Source organism: Brachypodium distachyon, chromosome 4 (genome assembly GCF_000005505.3).
Source record: "Brachypodium distachyon strain Bd21 chromosome 4, Brachypodium_distachyon_v3.0, whole genome shotgun sequence".
Taxonomy (NCBI): Eukaryota; Viridiplantae; Streptophyta; class Magnoliopsida; order Poales; family Poaceae; genus Brachypodium; species Brachypodium distachyon.
Genome location: NC_016134.3, coordinates 1806346 through 1825538, shown reverse-complemented (window position 1 = coordinate 1825538; position 19193 = coordinate 1806346). Strand labels below are relative to the sequence as shown.

The window sequence follows — 19193 nt, the reverse complement described above, 5'->3', positions numbered from 1 at the left end:
CATCCAACGTCACATCAAATGTATATATCATCGGATTAGTTATCACAAGTGGTGATCAGGGGCCAGGTTCAAATTTGTGGCACAAGTAGCTATAGGGAAAATCTAGGTCTAGATCTCTTCTTGGTCCGCGGTCGAGGTTTTATTTGGCCATATTACTTTAGTTTTTTGCTCTTCTTATTACTCCGTATTATACATTTGACGATGTTATATCTATACACATAATAAGCTGCCGTCCGTTTCATAATTTTTGTCTCAAATTTGCCCAAAAATGAATGTATTTATGTAATATCTTGACAAGAATTATGAAAAAAAAAGAGTATAATTTTTTTAGAATATTTCCGACAGTAAAAAAAACCATCCTTCAACGGAAAAGTTTACGTTCTTTTTGCAAAATTTCTGTAAATTCTAAATTGAATTTAATCGAACAAGTCAATCAATTCTATTTGCTCACAGTCACAATAAATTTGTATCCCGCCATATTTTCTTCCCCTCTGTTTGTGTACTACCTCCCCTGAACCTAAGCAAAAGAGGGCCAAGAGACAGACCCGAATAAGCTGCCGGTTCCTGCACCGATAATTTCTGCGTAAGCCGGCCGCCTCCATGGGCTCACAAAGGCCCAAAATCAACCACACAGTCCACAAATCAGGCCTGGTAATAGGCCGGTTCTTTCACGGGCCCATGAAGCCCGCGGGAAGCACCGTTGCTGTCGGAGCTCGAGGCCCGATCGGAATCCGGCTCTCTCTATCCCCGAGTAGCGAGTATATATCACAGCCCAGATTACTAGGACTCCACACGCGTTTCAGATCGAAGAAGATTCAAAAAAAATAAAATCGGAACGGTTTCCCCAATCTCCATATCGAAGATCCCTGGCCGCCGCCGGGCACATGGACGACCAGACGGCGCGCCTGCCCGACGACATCTTCGCCGAGGTCCTCCGCCGCGTGCCTCCGCGGTGGCTGGCGGCGTCCCGCTGCGTGTGCAAGGCCTGGCGCGCCGCCATCGACGGCCGCCGTCTCCTCCGCGCCGATCTGCTCCCGCTCTCCGTCGGCGGCCTCTTCTTCCACTTCAACGAGCACCTCTACCCAGAGTTCCTCTCCCGCCCTCCCTCCTCCGCCGCCGCCGCCCCTGCTCCCGTCAGCGGCAGGCTCGACTTCCTCCGCCGCGCCAACCCCAAATTCTCCGGCGACCCCGACAAATTCGGCCACTGGTGGGACGACGAAGCCGTCGACCGCTACGACTACAAGATCCACCATCACTGCAACGGGCTGCTCCTTCTTTCCCAATGGGTAGTCAACCCTGCCACTGGATGGTGGACCCCTCTGCCCCCGAGCCCGGCAAAGGAAGAAGAAGAAGAAAACGACGGCGTGTGGCACCACCGGTTCCTGGTCTACGACCCGACGGTGTCGCCGCACTTCGAGGTGTTGATGATCCCATGCTTGAAGGACGTCCTCAATTTTGTAAAGGAGAACGAAGAGAATTCGGGATGGAATGGCCGCCGTCTCCTTGCAAGATGCATGTGTTCTCGTCGAGGTCGCTGGGAGGAGAGGTCTTTCGTCCGGGAAGGGGACGCCGCCGAGACACTTGGCAAGCAGCTCGCGCACTTGCTCGGGTCAAACGGCGCCGCCGTCTATCTCCGAGGAACCCTTTATGTACATTGCATGTCTGATTTTATTATGAGGTGCGTGCTGCTTTTTTTTCGATAAGTCGACTTTTTATCTTATGTAGTGTTGGTTATGTTTCTAATTAATTAAACTTCTTTTGCATATGATTTAATTTTTTGCAGGATTTCCTTGACTGATAATACGTATCGTGTGATTAAGACGCCGGTGGATACTACAGGGGAGGAGGGCTATATACAACTTGATATGGGAAGATCAGAAAAGGGACTGTACTTTGCATGGATTCGTGACGGCTGGCTTCGGGTTTGGATCCTTAAGGAGTCGTGTACTGTGAGGCCGAATGGATTTTGAAGCATGAAAATGACCTCAGCCCCATGCTACAGCCTTACTTTTCTGACCGCTACCGCTCGGTTCACGGTCATGGTCCTTGGGTTTTAGAAAATATTAACTATAACTTATTCCGTTCTCCCCATTCTCCTAAAGATGATAAGAAAACAATAGTTCAAGAGAATCTAGAACGGGAGCGGGACAATGGCCATGATGGTGTCGAAACTGAAGACACGGTTGAAGATTTCTTCTCGAAAGACAATGAGAACCGGGATACTGGTCATGGTGTTGTTAGAAGTGAAGACATGGTTGAAGATCTCTACTCGGAAGATAACGAGAAAGCAATAGTTGTGGAAAATGTCAATTTGAACTTTATCAATGACGACACACTTGGAAAAGGAGACATGGTTGAAGATTGCTGCTTATTGGATGACATCGAGAAAGCTATAGTCCGAAAGAACTCTGAATGGAACTCCAACATTGATAATTCTCTTGACAATGGAGATCATAAAGACAAAGAGTATTCTTACTGGGAGACGGAGATACTCGGGTTTCACCCATATAAAGAAATTATCTTCTTGAGCAAATCATTCCAAACAGGACTGGCCTATCATTTGAATAGCTCGAAGATGGAAGTCTTAGGAAACATATACCCCCGCGAGTATGGAACTTTCAAAGAGCTGATTAATGAAATGGAGAGCTTCCAATCTTCATTCGTGTACACGCCATGCTGGATCAAAGAGTTCCCTGATAGTCAGTGAAGTTCATCTTAGATATTCGAGCAACGGAAGAAACTGTTTCCACATGATGCTTGAGCCATCTGTGTCTGTATGTATGCAGGACCATTCCTACCGATAAATATATTTGTTTATTTTTCAGATTTGTGTATTGTGATTAGTCTTTATTTTGGTACTATCAGTGCTATTGGCCGTATATTGTTTCATCTGCTAGCTAGCGCCTATATCTGGCTAGTTCCTTGTCTTGAATCATGCAGGACGTCATAGGAATATACTGTATGTATTTCTCTGGCATAGGAATAGATATCTCAGTTTGTACGTTCATACAATGTCCGGATATATGCAACGCCTTGTCTTGACTGTTTGTGTAACCGAGAAGGGAGCAAGCAGTTCAAGTTGTGGTTTAATACAAATGTCCTTCCTGGCTTGCAATTTACTCAAATTCGCTGCATTTTTCCCCCGTTCAATGCCGGCATTTCCCCACCGAAAGATAGAGCGACTCACCAAATTACTGCTTGATCCAGGTTTTCTTGGCCTTAGTTTTTCTTCTTCTTTTTTTGCTATTATTATCTCGAAGTCCGGCCGGCCCCCTCCAACTCCAAGTGCCCGTAAAGGCCCAGAATCCGCCAAACAGGCCAGAAATCAGTACTGCTCTATTATTTTATTCAAAAAGATAAACTAGTAAAATAAATGCTGGGCCGGATCTTTCACAGGCCTGTGGAGGCCCGCGGGAAGAAAAGGAAGAAGAAGAATCGTTGAGCCCAAGGACTGATGAATTATCCGATTCGGGTCCGCCGATCGGGACACCTCGATCGACCCTGAGTTCGTCGTCGTCTTTATAAGACGAACACATGGACCAGACGGCCCAGATCGGTTCGAAGATCCATGGCCGGCGGCGGCGGGCACGCGGACCAGACGGCGCGCCTCTCCGGCGACGAGTTCGCCGAGATCCTCCGCCGCGCCCCGCCGCGGTGGCTGGTGGCGTCCCGGTGCGTCTGCAAGGCGTGGCGCGCCTACGAAGCCGTCGACCGCTACGACTACAAGATCCACCACCACTGCAACGGGCTCCTCCTGCTCGAACAATGGGTCGTCAACCCTGCCACTGGATGGTGGACTGCTCTGCCCCCGACCCCGAGCGCGGCCATGGAAGATCCAAACAACGACGTGTGGTACTACGACCGGTTCCTGCTCTACGACCCGACGGTGTCGCCGCACTTTCGAGGTGTTGATGGTCCCATGCTTGATGTTGACAGACTTCGATGATGCACCCGACAAGGAAGCCTTGGAGACGATGGGGATGGAAGGGCTCGAGTGGCCGCGTCTCCATGCGGGGCGTATGTGTTCTCGTCGAGGTCCGGTCAATGGGAGGAGAGGTCTTTTGTACGGGAAGGGGACGCTGCCGGGACCCTCGGCGAGCTGCGGGTGGGCTGGTCGGACTGCGCCGCCGCCTATCTGCGAGGAACGCCTTATATACGTTGCATGGCCGATTCTATCATGAGGTGTGTGCTCATTTTTTTCTTCTGCTCATTCGACCTTTTATCTTACATTGTACTCCGTCCGATCCATAAAAAATATCGCTCATTTTGTATTAAGTTAATGGATCGGAGGGAGTACAAGTTATGTTTCTGATTAATTAAACTTCTTTTGCAAAATGATTTGATTTTGCAGGATATCATTGGCTGATAATACATATCACGTAATTAAGACACCGGTGGATACTATAGGGGAGGAGGGCTATATACAACTTGATATGGGAAGATCAGAAAAGGGAGTCTACTTTGTATGGATTCATAAAGGCTGCCTTTGGGTTTGGATCCTTAAGGAGTCGCGTGGTGAGGTCGGGTGGATTTTGAAGAATGAAAATGACCTCAAGTTCGTGCTAGAGCCATACTTGGCTAACCGCCCGGTTCACGGTCATGGTCCCTGGGTTTTAGAAGATATTAACTATAACTTATTCCGTTCTCCTAGTCTTCCTAAAGACGACAAGAAAACGATAGCTCAAGAGAAGATAGAGTGGGAGCATGACAATGGTTATGATGGTGTTGAAAATTTCTTCTTGGAGGACAACGAGCACCAGGACACTGATCACGATGGTGTTAAAAGTGAAGACATGGTTGGAGATTTCTACTTGGAAGATAGCGAGAACCGGGACACAGGTCATGACGGTGTTAAAAGCGAAGACATGGTTGAAGACATCCACTCGGAAGACAACGAGGAAGCAATAGTTGTGGAAAATGTCAACTCGAACTTTGGCAATGATGACGCACTTGGAAACGGAGACATGGTCGAAGATTGCTACTTATTGGATGACAGCGAGATGAAAGCAATATCCCAAAGAAACTCTAAATCTAACTCCAACAATGGTAATTCTCTTGACAATGGAGATCATCACAAAGCCAAAGAGTATACCTACTGGCATACAGAGATACTCGGGTTCCATCCATATGAAGAGATTATCTTCTTGAGCGAACCGTTCGAGACGGGGCTGGCCTATCACTTGAATAGCTCGGAGATAGAAGTCCCGGCAAACATGTACCCCGAGGAGTATGTGTACATGCCATGCTGGATCAAATAGTCCCTGATAATCGCTGAAGTTCATCCCAAATATTCCAGCAAAGGAAGGAATCGTTTGGACACGATGCTTGAGCCATATATGTAAAGTAGGTCGATTTTATACACCGTTATATTTGTTTCTTTTGTTTATTTTCAGATTTATGTTTTATCTGCTATACTCGCTCCGATTCTAAATTGTTGGCGATACATGTATCTAGACGTTTTTTAAGAATAGATACATTCATATTTTGAGCAGATTTAAGTCAAGAGATTAGGATCAGAAAAAGTATATATGAGTGCATGATTCGAACAATGACTATAAGGATTAACACAGAGATGCATGTTCCTATGACCGCATGATTCAAACAATGACTAGAACGATTGACCCTGCTGCAGACATGCAGTACTGCTTAATTCGGCAGGAGGCCAGGGGGCCGGTAGGACAAGGGATGGTAAATCCTCTCTAGGTACGGGTTTGGGACAGAATTTTAACCCGCGGGTAGGCAAATGGAAAATATTTCATACCCATCGGGTAGAGCGGGTACGGATATGGGAATGCATAACCCATACGCTTTTACCCGTTTAATAAACTCATACATGTGCGATGTGTTGCCACTTACAGTTTTAAACGATATAGTATTATCTTTTTATGTGTTGTTGTTATTTATAATGTGTTAATATAGTATTGTTGATGACAAAATTGTTATGGTTTTGAAAAATATATGATACTGTTTCTAAGGAACATGTTCTTATTGATCAAATTTTATTAAGGTATTTTTACCCGTGGGTACCCGTCTACCTTGACGGGTGACGGATATGAGAAAAAGTTGTACCCGCTGCCGGCTAATCGCAAAGAGGACGAGCAAGGGCTATCGGAAGACTCAGCTCGTACCCATGGAATCTGGGTGCCATCCCTAGGTAGGACCTGCTACAAAATCCGACGCATGTGAGCATCTGGGATCTTTGCATGCAAATGGTGACGTGTCCCGCAAACAGGTGGACACGTGTCACATCCCGCGGTGCCACGTAAGTGCCTACCGGACACCAGGCAGGCGACGGTGTCCTGCTAAAAAGAGCCCGTAGCCTATTTGCACGTAGTAGTAAACGTCGCAGCATCCTTATAGGAAAGCAAAGAAGAACTCTGGAGAAGTAGCAAGGACAAGCCGTGCAATCGATCAGCCATTAATGGCCTCCTCAGGCTGCCTCCGAGCTGCCAGCGGCGCCGCCCGCGGTCGCTACGGCACGCTTCTCGTCGAGCTAAGGCGACGCGCCGGCGGTCCTCCAACCGCGGCCATGCGACAACGGCACGTGTCGTCGGTGACCGAGCCGCCGCTGGCGATGCAGCCGGTGCCGGAGGACGCGCCGCCGCGGCAGACGCCGCCGAGGCTCGGGGAGCCGGACCCCGTGGGGCCGCCCACGCCGTCGCCCAAGGAGAAGATCACCGGCACCCAGGGGGACGGCGACGCCTTCCCTGACGACGTGCCGGACACCACCCCGCCGCCTGACGTGCCGATGCCTCCGGTCTCGCCCGACGGCGGCAGCAACGTCTAGCTCTAGCGACGTTGCGTGTGCTACGCGCATCTGTTAATTAATCTGTGCTTCGTCCATCGGTCGGTATGGTGTGTGTGGAGAGAGTGAGTGACTGCATGATCGATGGTGTTAAAGTTTGTTTGTCTTTGAGATGTTGGAAGTTTTTTTTGTTGTTGAGACTTGAGAGGGATGATGTTGATGTTTTTTTGAACAGAAAAATACCTCTTTGTTAAATGGAAACAATGGTTACATCCCCGATGAAGTATAGGTAAGATGCTAGGAGGGGGGGGGGGGGGGGGGGGGGGGGAGCTAATTAAACCAGGAAAAATTGGCCAGCTGCGCCAGTTCATGTAATTGATCTTGGGCTAAACCCAGCATCCAGAACTGAACATTCTGAATCTTGGCCCGAAGGTCAATCAGTTGGTGCTGAATAGAAGTGTGCCAACTAAAGATAATGTAAAGAAGAGGGGATGCAAATGCAGCACTGCCTGTCAATTGTGTCGGCAGGAAGAGAGAGCATTCAATCGTTTACTCATTCTCTGGAGCATCTTTTGTTGTGTGCTTTTGGAATTAAACAAGTTATACTGTACCTTTACTGATTGGGCAATATATGGGATGGGTTATCGTAATAGCAAGGAAAAGAAACTGCTTTGTGTAGGTGTAGCTGCAGTCTTTTGGAAAAACCAGAAGAATTGTCTGTTTTCGAAATGTTAGGATTCAAGACCATGTTATAACGTGCTCTATTCTGCATCCGCAGCCAGAGGAGGAGGTTCTAAACATACTAGTACATCGAGGTGCAAAAGCAGAGTGTGCTGACTAAATTTTACAGTACAAAGTAGTATCATCAAAAAATTAAGCCCCAATTACTTTCTTGCACTAGTGTGTAGCTCACTGACTTTCTTTGTGAATAGTGATGTTCCATATATGCATCTATGTAAGCACTTGCCTGCAGATATATATATACTCCATGAAGGTCAAGCAGTGGGCCATCATCAAGTGCCCGCAAAGGCCGAAAATTTATCACATCCATTTATCATTAATCAATTTATCATTAATCTAATATGAGTGATCAGTCACTAGAAACGAGAGCTGCTTTGGTTCAAGTGTATAAATCTATATGAGTTGTGTTTTGGAACGGAGAGAGTAGTAAATAGAATGGGTCGGTTCTTTAACAAGCCTGTATAGGCCCAAGTACGGGAAGAGGAAAAGAAAGATGCCTTGGGCTGAAGGATCGGGTCCGATTCGTTGTTTGGGTTAATTGGATCGGCACCGTCTACTCCAACGGTTGGAGATATGCCATTATAAAAATTTGATTTGAAGAATATCACTCTAACTTTTTTATAACTCTATCAATAGAGTTTTCATTGATTAAAACCTTGTCTTAACGAAACAAAATACGCCAAACGGCATGAGTATTATAAGAAGGTAGAGACAAACTTCAGTGGAGATTCCTGATGAAAAGGTGGCTTCAAATAAAATCCATTAATTGCGAACTGAGCTCAGGTGGTTGGGTCCTTGTGGTGGAACCAGCCCACCCAGGTTAAAGTCTCCGATTTGACACGGGTGCTCGCATTTTCTTGAATTTATTCCAGAACCTAACCGGCGTTGTGCTTTCAGTGGGAGTGATGTACCCGTCAACTAGGAGTCACCTATGGTGACTTCGTCAATCTCAAGATAATGTGTCGGACCAGTCTCTCGGAGGTTCTCATAGTGGTAGGGTGTGTGTGCGTAGGAGTGAGTGTGTGTTTGTGGTTGTGAGCGTCTGCGTCTGTAGTGTGTTTACTAAAAAAAATCACATTAATTATACTCCTCCGTTTAACAAAAAATGTTTCAAATTTGACTAAATTTGAACGCATCTATACCAAGTCATGTCTAGATAGATAGCTGGACGGAGTGAGTAATAAAGTTTTCGGAAGCTGCTAGCTAGCTAGACTTAAACGTCGGATCCCGTCGCGATGGCAGTATGGCACCGGCCTCTCGGCAGCAACGCGGGGAGAGTGGGCCACCGGCCGCGCGCATGCATACGCACCGGCCACCACGTACGTCAAAACCGGCCATTTGATCGAGATCTGATATCAGTTTATTTGACGAAAAAAAGATTTGTTAATGACTCGATCTTGGCCCAATGGAGGTCCAAGACAGTCAATGACGTGCTTGCTTAGTTTATTTGAAGATAACTTTGTATAAATAAATAAAAATAGTTTTAAAAAAAAGACTGTATAATTTTTTTTGTCGGCTCCAGTATATGCAAAATAGACCAGGCCCGATATGGTCGCCGGATTCATGGCCGCGTGTACGGCAAACCGGCCAATGTGATGCATTGTTGCTAATGGCTAATGCTTGGCGCATCCACGATAGTATAGAGCTCATATTGATTATGGGAATGGAGTGGCTCAAATGGCCACCGTCTCCACATCTCTATTAGACGGTAACTTTGTAGTGTAAAGAATGTCAGCTCCAATGCAGCCTGTTTAGACTTTGCAAAATAAGTGATGTTTAGGCGGTAACATCGTTTAGGGTTTTCTACTCCGAGATGTTAGCCCTAATTGTAAGATAAGACACTAAAAGATGACGTATTGAACAACATGTGTTCGGTTGTCTTTCTTAAGTGACATGAAACGCATAAGAGAAGACAGTCTGATCGACCATTGCACGTGCCATACGACGTTGTTACGAATAGCTATGATGTGGTTGGTGGGCCTACTGGCATGATGGCCTACCTGATGTTTGGGAGCAATGGTGGTGCCGCGGTGGGAGGTGGTGGCCTGGCGGGGCGGCATGTCCCCACTAGACTAGCACCGTGGCCAAAGCATCCGCGCGCAAGGCGCTGCCTGCTTCCCATTGTCATCAAGTCGGGAGGACTCTCAAGGATTCCAACATGGATGGCCTCACTCGTCAAACTCGAGAAACTGCAGATCCCATTGCGTGGGATCGGGAAGGAAGACATGGAGCTCCTGGGAGGCCTGCCCAGCCTGTGCCACCTCTATTGTTGGTGGGATCATCATGGGTCACCTGAGTTGAAGGGTGGCATCAAGAGAGCGATGGAGGCCCATCCCAACCGTCCCACCTATGTCTTATACTGAAGTGATGGCTAAATTTACATTTGACTTCCTCGGATTCGATTGGTAGCACGATTACATTTGCATTTATGTAAAATAAAGGATCGCATCAACCCCAAATTGTCTTAATGGTGGTTAAGTTTTGTTTGTCTATATACATCTCACCTTGTCTCCCGTCATCAGATCCTTTTTTGCTTGACATTTGTCTGATATCCAATCATACACGAAAGTTTTCTTGTCCTGAAATTGGAAACCGTATATTGTTTTCTTGTCATTTTGTGCAAACGATCGGGTATTGCGTACTAGTGGTGATCGTGTCGAGTTACGTTGATCTATTATATAATAAAAAATACATGACGGATCAATTACAAAAAAATATAGAGATTAGAAAATCCCACAAAAAGCAAAAAAAAAGAGAGTAAATTTCAGAAAACCACGGGTTTTGGGGTTAGGGTTTCACCGGGACACAAGTTTTGAGGTTTGCAACAAAAAATCACAGATTTTGGGTCTAATTGTTTCAGAAAACCCAAATGACCCAGATTAAGTTATTTGACAGCGAAACCGACAGGTAGGGCTCACAGTTAAGTCGACACGTCAGACGAACTCTTTTTTCTCCGGCCCTCATCTTAACCACCATTAAGACAATTTGGCCATGTTTTTTGCTCTTATATGTTGATGATGTTGTTTTTTTTTGACCAAAATATGTAGATGATGTTGATATCTGTATGATGCTATGGACTGAAGAGTGTTGTACAATATCGACAAGCCCATAAACTTTGGCTTCGTCTGACATAAAAACATCCCTTTCCAAGTCTTCGGATACAACCCAAAAAGGCTTGCCTGTTCTTAGTGCATAAACTCTTGTGATCATTTCGCAAACTTTGTGTAACTCTTCCACTTCTAGTAAAATTTCTGGTGTCCTTACTCGATAATAAGCACTGGCAGGTTGGTGAAGCATAATCTAGCGTGAGGGAATGCTATACGCTTGGTGGGTTCTCCTCCAAGCATAAGGAAGGACGCCATGGACGCAGCTATTCCGAGGCATATTGTATATATATCCGGTGTCACCGTTTGCATCGTATCAAAAACAGCCATTCCTGAGATTAGCCATCCGCCTGGGGAGTTTATAAATTTTTTTTCACTAATTCCATCTTCTATACTGAGATATATCATGAGACGGACTGCAATCGCGCAGCTCTTACAGTTTAAACTTAAAAAAAAAGTGTTGTTGGAAATGTTATCCATGCGTCATGCGTGCCTATCGAAGCAAAGCTCACACGATAAGATTGCCACGCAGGCCTATCATTTAGTAAGACACGCATGTTCAGTTGTTCATACAGGAACTGTATATTCAGCATGCGATTCAATTGACATTCAGCCGGCCATCCATCTCGGTCAAATAACGTACTAGCATCATCAGGCAGGTGTCGATCGATCCTGTGGATAAGCAGTTAGACTAAGTAATGTATGATCTGCGTGTCTGAATTTGAAAACAGAGTATACGGGCATTTCTGTCTTATCTAGGCCATAGCCAGCAGATAATTAATCTATACACACGAGCCTCACGGGGGACAGAAGATAACATTATCGCCACAGGCCTCCGCCCAGGTTCTGACGACAAATGAGCTGCTTACTCGATTGTTTGACCTGTATATAAAGCTCATGGCCATCCATCCTGTCTGCTCTGCTCTGAGCTAGCTCGCGCGCCGGCGCCAATGGAGGAGATTCTGGTGAGCGCGGCGACTGGTGCCTTGGGGCCCGTGCTGGGGAAGCTGGCGACCCTGGCCGGCGACGAGTACAAGCGCCTCAAGGGGATCCGCGGCGAGATCGAGTCGCTCTCCCGCGAGCTCACCGCCATAGACGTCTTCCTGGAGAAGATGTCGGAGGAGGAGCCTGAGGACCCGCAGGACAAGGCCTGGATGAAGGAGGTGCGGGAGCTCTCGTACGACGCCGAGGACAGCCTCGACGACTTCATGGCCCGCGTCGCCGCCCGGCCCAGGCCCAGCCCCGGCGGATGCATGGGCAAGGTCATGGGCTTCGTGGGCCGGACCAAGGATCGCCACCGGATCGCCAAGGCCATCGAGGATCTCAAGATTCAGGCCGTCGAGGTGAGCCAGAGGAATGCCAGGTACAACAGGCCCGGCCCACCTGCCGCCGCCGCTGCCGCTGTCGCCGCTGCCCCCACGGAGCCGCGGCAGGTTGACCCCAGAGCTCTTGCCATCTTTGAGGACGCGTCGAAGCTCGTCGGTGTTGAAGAACCCAAGGAAGAAGTGATCCAGCTGTTGGCCGACGAAGGCGAGTCAACACAGCAGCAGCAGCCACTCAAGGTGGTCGCCATTGTTGGGTCCGGAGGATTGGGGAAGACGACTCTGGCGAACCGAGTGTACCAAGAGCTCAAAAGGGGGTTCGATTGCCATGCTTTCCTGTCCGTGTCGCAGAATCCAGACATGGTAAGTGTCATGAGTAATATTCTCAGTCAGTTGGACAAGAAATACTCCGCTACTGCCAAGGAACACTTGCCACAACTTATCACCAAGGTTGGGGAATTCCTCGCCGACAAAAGGTATTGATTGCTTCACATCCTTCAAACTTTTTCTTGTCTTAGACAGCAAATTAACAGTATGTGTTTGAACAGCCAACGAGATATTCACTGTTTATATTTTAATTCCTAGGACGACCATGACAGCATGATATTCAGATCCGAGTTCAGAGTTTTTTTTAGTGTGATAGGGGGCGTAGCGTAACCAGGGAGATCCTACTTCAGAGTTCCGACCGTTAGCTTGTTTTGTGTTCACTTTGTACTCCCTCTAATCCTAAATAGTTCAAATTTAAACTAAAATCACGACAAGAGTTTAGAATCGGAAGGAGTAGTTCATTATTGTATTCCCTGCTGATCTTTTCAGTTTATAGAGATGGTGGCAGAAGTGAATATTTTAGCTGGTACTTTCTCCGTCTCATAATTCTTGTCAAAATATTACATGTATCTAAACGCCTTTTAGAAATAGATACATCCTTTTTTTGAACAAATTTGAGACAAAAACTATGGGACGCAGGGAGTAGTTCTGTTCGGAAGGGTCTTTGCTAGCGTCCATGGGGTTTAGTTCTTTCAGATGATATTTAACAATATAATCGTAATGTGGGCTTTGCGCACCAATTAAGTTATTCTTAGCATGAATATGGACCCACAATCGGAAAAAAAATACTACAGAGTTTCAGGACAGAGTTAAGTTGAGAGGAGAACCAAACCACTTCCTCCGATCCACAACGAGTGTCGCTAATTTAGTACAGCTTTACTACAATATGTACTAAAATCAGCGGCACTCAGTATGTATCCTAAATTGGTACATAAAATTTGAGGACAGAATATTGTCCGGCTCCGCCTCCGATCCTAAATTGTTGTCGAAATATTACATGTATCTAAGCACTTTTTAAGAATAGATACATCCATATTTGGGCAAATTTGAGTCAAGAATTTAGGATCAGAGGGAGTACCAATTAGATATATTTTTGTTACCTGTCTTTTCTGGTCAAAAAGCATAATATTTGTTTACTTTCATCTGCAGATACTTTATTGTCGTAGACGATATATGGAAGGTGGAAACATGGGATGTCATTAAGTATGCATTTCCCACAACCAGTTATGGCAGCAAAATAATAACCACCACTCGTATAAATGTTGTTGCTCAGTCATGCCGATCATCATTCATTGGCCATATATATAATATGAGGCCTCTTGATATGACGTACTCGAGGCAATTATTCTATGGAAGATTATTCAACTCTGAAGAAAAATGCCCTTCGTATCTTAAAGAAATTTCCAGTCAAATCTTGGAAAAATGTGCCGGTTTACCATTGGCGATCATTGCTATCGCTGGTTTGTTGGCTGACAAGGCAAGTAAAAAGGACAAATGGGAGCAAGTGATGGATTCAGTTGGTCGTGCACTAAGAAATGCTAGCGTCGATGTAATGGTAAACGTAATATCTCTTAGTTACCTGGATCTTCCTCGTCATCTTAAAACTTGTCTACTGTATCTGAGTATATTTCCAGAAGATCATACTATCAATAAGGAGAATTTGATAAGGAGATGGATTGGAGAGGGATTCATTCATAAACAAGCCGGTTATACTGCGCATGAGTCAGGAGAGATGTGCTTTAACGAGCTCATCAACAGGAGCTTGATCCAGCCGGTGGAGATAGATGAGACATTCGGTCATGAGGTGAAGAGCTGCCGAGTTCATGACACAGTTCATGATTTCATCGTATTCAAGGCCATTGAAGAGAACTTTGTGACTATAGTAGGTGTACCTGGTGTAAACCCCGACCCACGAATCAAGGTTCGTCGGTTGTCTCTGCAGAATGGCGGTGAGGTTCCAGTGGGACTAGTTATATCTAGTGCCCGGTCACTCCATGTTTTTGGGCGTAATGCGAAGATCCCATCTGTGTCTGAGTGCAGATTGTTGCGTGTTCTAGATTACGAAGACTGCTCGCAGTTAAGCGACGATAACCTCGCAGGTATCGGCAATTTGTTGCACCTCAAATACCTGAGGTTCAGGTGTGCGAGTGCCCTTACGAAGCTTCCAGAACGAGTAGCAAGGATTCCACATTTGGAGATTGACATAGATGGATACGACAGAAAAATGAAAATTCCAGCTGCCATCTGGCAGCTCCAACGGTTGTCTGTTGGTGATGGTTACGCTGCAGTACCAGATGAAGTTGCAGCCATGCAAGGGCTACAAGTTCTTGAAGAGCTGAACGTCTATAATCAGTCAAGTGTGCTTCTCAAAGGTCTTGGCAAGTTGAAAAGCCTGAGGAACCTGAGCATAATATTGAACAACTACTATGCTGGTGACCGTTGGGAGGAGAAACAGAAGGAGATGGTCTCTTCCATCGCTGAGCTGAGCAAAGCAAGCCTTGAGACTCTGCACATTCAAATCAACGAGGCAGCGGATGAGATCTTCGAGAAGGATTATTGGTTCCCTGAAACTAATCCTCCATATGGCCTTCGGGAACTTGTCATCGATACCGGTGCACTCTCGAAAGTTCCTACATGGATGGCCTCGCTCGTCAGCCTCGAGAAACTGCGCTTCTCTGTCTACGGCCTCAGCAAGGAAGACGTGGAGATCTTGGGAGGCCTTCCCGGCCTGCGCCATCTCCGCATCCAGTGGGTGGGGGATGACGACGACGAGGAGGGACTCGAAATGGAGGCTGCCATGGTGATAGCAATGGAGGCCCATCCCAACCATCCAACCTTAGTTTGGACGTTTGATGAATGATTCTGCAGAGAGGCTAGCTTCAGGTACCAAGTTTTCTTCCTTCCAGAGACCCTTGGTTACTTTTTAAATCACATTCTGTCACATTATAGAATATCTTATCATCTGTTGTTTTCGTCCTTCAATTTAGGGTCAATTAAACAAATCAACAATTGATGGTCACTGGAGCTGCCCCCATGAGATCTTTGTTTCCTTCCCCAGTCCAACCGTTTCTTCCTTTCTTCAGTTCCGAAAGGATAAAAATGGATGGACCTTCCATGCTTCAAACTTACTATGGTTTGCCTTGAGAATGATGGCTAAATTTATATTTTTCTTCCTCGGATCGGTAGCATTATACATTTACGTTTACATGTATCCAGATGTAAAATAAAGAATGGCATGAACTGTGTACCCTGGATTGTCTTAAGAAGGGTGATTGAAATTTGTTTGTCTGCTTTTATAAAAAAAATTATGTTGTCTTCCATAGATCCTCGTTTGGTACAAATGAATGACATTGTAATACATCAACATATTGAGCAATGTGATTCTTTTTAGTAAATGTCACTTTGTATATATATACCAATCAAAAATACGAGCGACTGTGTATATCGCGTTCCGGAGGAGGAAAAAAAAACAGAAGAAGAGCTGTCTTCGAGTGTGGGCCAGTTGCGCGTTTCGGCCCACGACCTCCAAAGTTCTCTGGGTCATAACTCCCGATAGCTAGCAGGCCACACCGCATCACAAGTGCGGAAGTCAGTTCGCAAGTTTGGTTCGGTTTGAAACAAGGATACCGAATCGGCTAGCCGGAGGCCCAGCCCGCGGGAAGCACCGCTGCTGTCGGAGGAAGAGGCCCGATCGGGACACCTCTACCTCATCTATCGCAAAGGACTTTCGATCGGAACGCTTCTCGAATCTCCAGATCAAGGATCCATGGCGGGCGGCGGCGGGCACGTGGACCAGACGGCGCGCCTCTCCGGCGACGAGTTCGCCGAGATCCTCCGCCGCGTGCCGCCCCGCTGGCTGGCGGCCTCCCGCTGCGTCAGCAAGTCCTGGCGCGCCGCCATCGACGGCCACGGCCTCCTCCGCGCCGACCTGCTCCCGCTCTCCGTCGCCGGCCTCTTCTTCCACCTCAACCAGCACATCTACCCGGAGTTCCTCTCCTGCCCTTCTTCTTCAGTCAGCGGCAGGCTCGACTTCCTCCGCCACGCCAACCCCAAATTCCGCGGCGGCCGTCGAATTCCCGACTACCGCGTCCTCGACCAATGCAACGGCCTCCTCCTTCTCCCCCAATGGGTAGTCAACCCCGCCACCGGGCGGTGGATCACTCTGCCCCCGAGCCCAGCCAAGGAGGAAGACCCAAGGAACCGCGTGTGGTGCTACCAGCGGTTCCTGGACTACGACCCGACGGTGTCGCCTCACTTGGAGGTGCTCATGGTCCCGTCCTTGGTGAACAACGATTACTACGAGGAGGAGGAGGAGGAGAACCCCTTGGTGGCTATGGGGATGGCGGGGCTCGAGTGGCCGCCGTCTCCGTGCAAGATGCATGTCTTCTCGTCGAGGTCGGGCCGTTGGGAGGAGAGGTCTTTTGTCCGCGAAGGGGATGCCGCCGGGACTCTCGGCGAGTTGCGGTTGGGCTTATCTTGCTGCGCCGCCGCACATCTGCGAGGAACGCTTTACATACATTGCTTGGCTGATTCTATCATGAGGTGCGTGCCAATCTTTTCGGCTTTTTAATCATGTTATCTCTGTAATTGGTTTCTCTGTTTCTAATTAAACTTCTACGAGGATTTGATTTTTCTTTTGCAGGATATCCTTGGCTGATAATACATATCGCATGATTAAGACGCCTGTGTATGCTGCGGGGCTGAAGCCCTATCGTTTACGAATTGATATGGGAAGATCGGAAAATGGGGTGTACTTTGCGTCACTTCATAATGGTTGCCTTCGGGTTTGGATCCTCAAGGAGTTGTGTGGTGGTGAGGTCGAGTGGATCTTGAAGCATGAAAATGACCTCAAGCCCATGTTAGTAGTGCATCCTTCCGTATTTGACCGCCCGGTTCATGGTCAAGGTCCCTGGATTTTAGAAGATATTAACTATAACTTATTCTGGTCTCCTCGTCTTCCCGAAGATGACAGGGAAATAACAGTCCAAGAGAACTCTGAGTGGTACTACAACAATGGTAATCCTCTTGACAATGGACATGAAGCCAGAAAGTATTCCTACTGGGATACGGACATACTCGGGTTCCACCCATATAAAGAGATTTATCTTCTTTAGCGAATCGTACCGGACCGGACTGGCCTATCACTTGGATAGCTCGAAGATGGAAGTCTTAGAAAACATATACCCCAAGAAGTATGAAATTGGTGGAGCTGATACCTTCCTATCTTGTTTCGCGTACACGCCATGCTTGATCGAAGAGTTTCCGGATAGTAGCTATAGTTCATCTCAAACAATTGGAACAAAAGAAGAAATCGTTTGCACATGATGTTTGAGCAATCTATGTAAAGTAGGTCAAGGAAAAACACACAGAAGTACATGGTTCTGTGTTTATTTTTACAGATTTGTGGTTTTTTATTATTGTTATATAGTTAATTAGCACTCTTGCTGCTTGGTAGAGGCTGGATTGTTTTTATCTGCTACAGCTAGCTAGTTCCTTGTTTGAATCATCTAGTCATATAGGTATCATGTATTTCCGTGTTTGGATCAAGCTTGTGGCTGCATCGATCGATCTCACCCTATGCGTTGATGAATTAATTGTTGGGATATCTTTGAATCTCGACTATTAGTGCAACCGAGAAGGGAGCAAGCAAAGCAGTTTTTTTCTTTAAAAAATAATAAATAGTAATAATAGTTTTTTTTTTGAGAATTTTTAATAAATAGTAATAATCCGGCTGGCGGCGTCCCGGTGCGTGTGCAAGGCGTGGCGCGCCGCCATCGACGGCCACAGCCTCCTGCGTGCCGATCCAGCTGGTCCCGCCTTCCGTCGGCGACCTCTTCTTCCACCTCAATGAGCACCTTTAACCGGAGTTCCTCTCCAGCCCTTCTTTCTCCTCCACTGCCGGCGCCCTTGCTGCTGCCCCTGTCAGCGGCAGGCTCGACCTTCTCTGCCGCGCCAACCCCAAATTCTTCGGTGACCCTGACAAATTCGGCCACTGGTGGGACGACGAAGCCATCGACCACTATGACTACAAGATCCACCACCACTGCAACGGGCTCCTCCTGCTCGAACAATGGGTGGTCAACCCTGCCACAGGGTGGTGGACTGCTCTGCCCCCGACCCCGAGCCCGGCCATGGAAGATACAAAGAACGATGTGTGGTACTACGACCGATTCCTGGTCTACGACCCGACGTGTCGCCGCACTTCGAGGTGTTGATGATCCCATGCTTGATGACGGAAGTCGATGATGAACCCGACAAGGAAGCCTTGGTCACGATGGTGTTAAAAGTGAAGACATGGTTGAAGATTTCTACTTGGAAGACAACGAGAACTGGGAAGATATCTACTCGGAAGACATGGCTAAAGATATCTACTCGGAAGACAACGAGAAAGCAATAGCTATGGAATATGTTGATGGGAACTTTAACAATGACGAAGCACTTGGAAGTGGAGACGTGGTTGAAGATTGTTATTCGGATAAAGTCGAAAAAGCGACAGTCGTAGAGAACTCTGAGGGGGACTGTGACAATGCATGGTAATTCTCTTGACAATGGAGATCATAAAGCCAAAGAGTATTCCTACTGGGAGACGGAGATACTCGGGTTTCACCCATATAAAGAAATTATCTTCTTGAGCGAATCGTTTCAGACGGGACTGGCCTATCATTTGAATAGCTTGAAGATGGAAGTCTTAGGAAACATATACCCCCATGAGTATGGAACTTTCAAAGAGCTGATTAATGAAATGGAGAGCTTCCGATCTTCATTCGTGTACACGCCATGCTGGATCGAAGACAGGGGCGGAGCTGGCATGTAGCCATTGGGTTCAAATGAACCCAATAAGATTAGGCTAATCCCTTTATAACCATTGGGTTCATCCACTTTGGAACCTAGCTTTGCTGCTCAATGAACCCAATGATAAAAGTTTCTAGCTTCGCCACTGATCGAAGAGTTCAG

At 46.9% G+C, this 19193-nt stretch overlaps 4 protein-coding genes across 5 annotated transcripts; all 4 read left to right on the top strand.

Moving 5' to 3' along the window:
* The first annotated feature begins 825 nt into the window (after positions 1 to 825).
* LOC112268740 lies at positions 826 to 2793 on the top strand. Its single transcript, XM_024454791.1, has 2 exons — positions 826 to 1678; positions 1784 to 2793. The coding sequence occupies exons 1-2, from the start codon at positions 885 to 887 to the stop codon at positions 1968 to 1970; spliced, it is 981 nt and encodes a 326-aa protein (XP_024310559.1). The 5' UTR covers positions 826 to 884; the 3' UTR covers positions 1971 to 2793.
* A 3628-nt stretch (positions 2794 to 6421) lies between these two features.
* On the top strand, positions 6422 to 6840 carry LOC100833222 (extensin). Its single transcript, XM_003579140.3, has one exon. It carries the CDS (start codon positions 6422 to 6424, stop codon positions 6785 to 6787), a length of 366 nt encoding a protein of 121 aa, XP_003579188.1. The 3' UTR covers positions 6788 to 6840.
* A 4496-nt stretch (positions 6841 to 11336) lies between these two features.
* Positions 11337 to 15523, top strand: LOC100832912 (putative disease resistance RPP13-like protein 3). The gene is made up of 3 exons (XM_003579139.4): positions 11337 to 12388; positions 13389 to 15122; positions 15227 to 15523. The coding sequence occupies exons 1-2, from the start codon at positions 11541 to 11543 to the stop codon at positions 15097 to 15099; spliced, it is 2559 nt and encodes an 852-aa protein (XP_003579187.1). The 5' UTR covers positions 11337 to 11540; the 3' UTR covers positions 15100 to 15122; positions 15227 to 15523.
* Positions 15524 to 15692: 169 nt separating this feature from the next.
* LOC100832600 lies at positions 15693 to 17805 on the top strand. 2 transcript variants are annotated; one of them, XM_014902704.2, is made up of 3 exons: positions 15693 to 16645; positions 16685 to 16781; positions 16882 to 17805. In XM_014902704.2, the coding sequence occupies exons 1-3, from the start codon at positions 16006 to 16008 to the stop codon at positions 17351 to 17353; spliced, it is 1209 nt and encodes a 402-aa protein (XP_014758190.1). In that variant the 5' UTR covers positions 15693 to 16005; the 3' UTR covers positions 17354 to 17805. The 2 variants fall into 2 exon arrangements, with proteins under 2 accessions (XP_014758190.1, XP_014758189.1); XM_014902703.2 differs by having other exon boundaries at positions 15693 to 16781.
* Positions 17806 to 19193: the final 1388 nt, after the last annotated feature.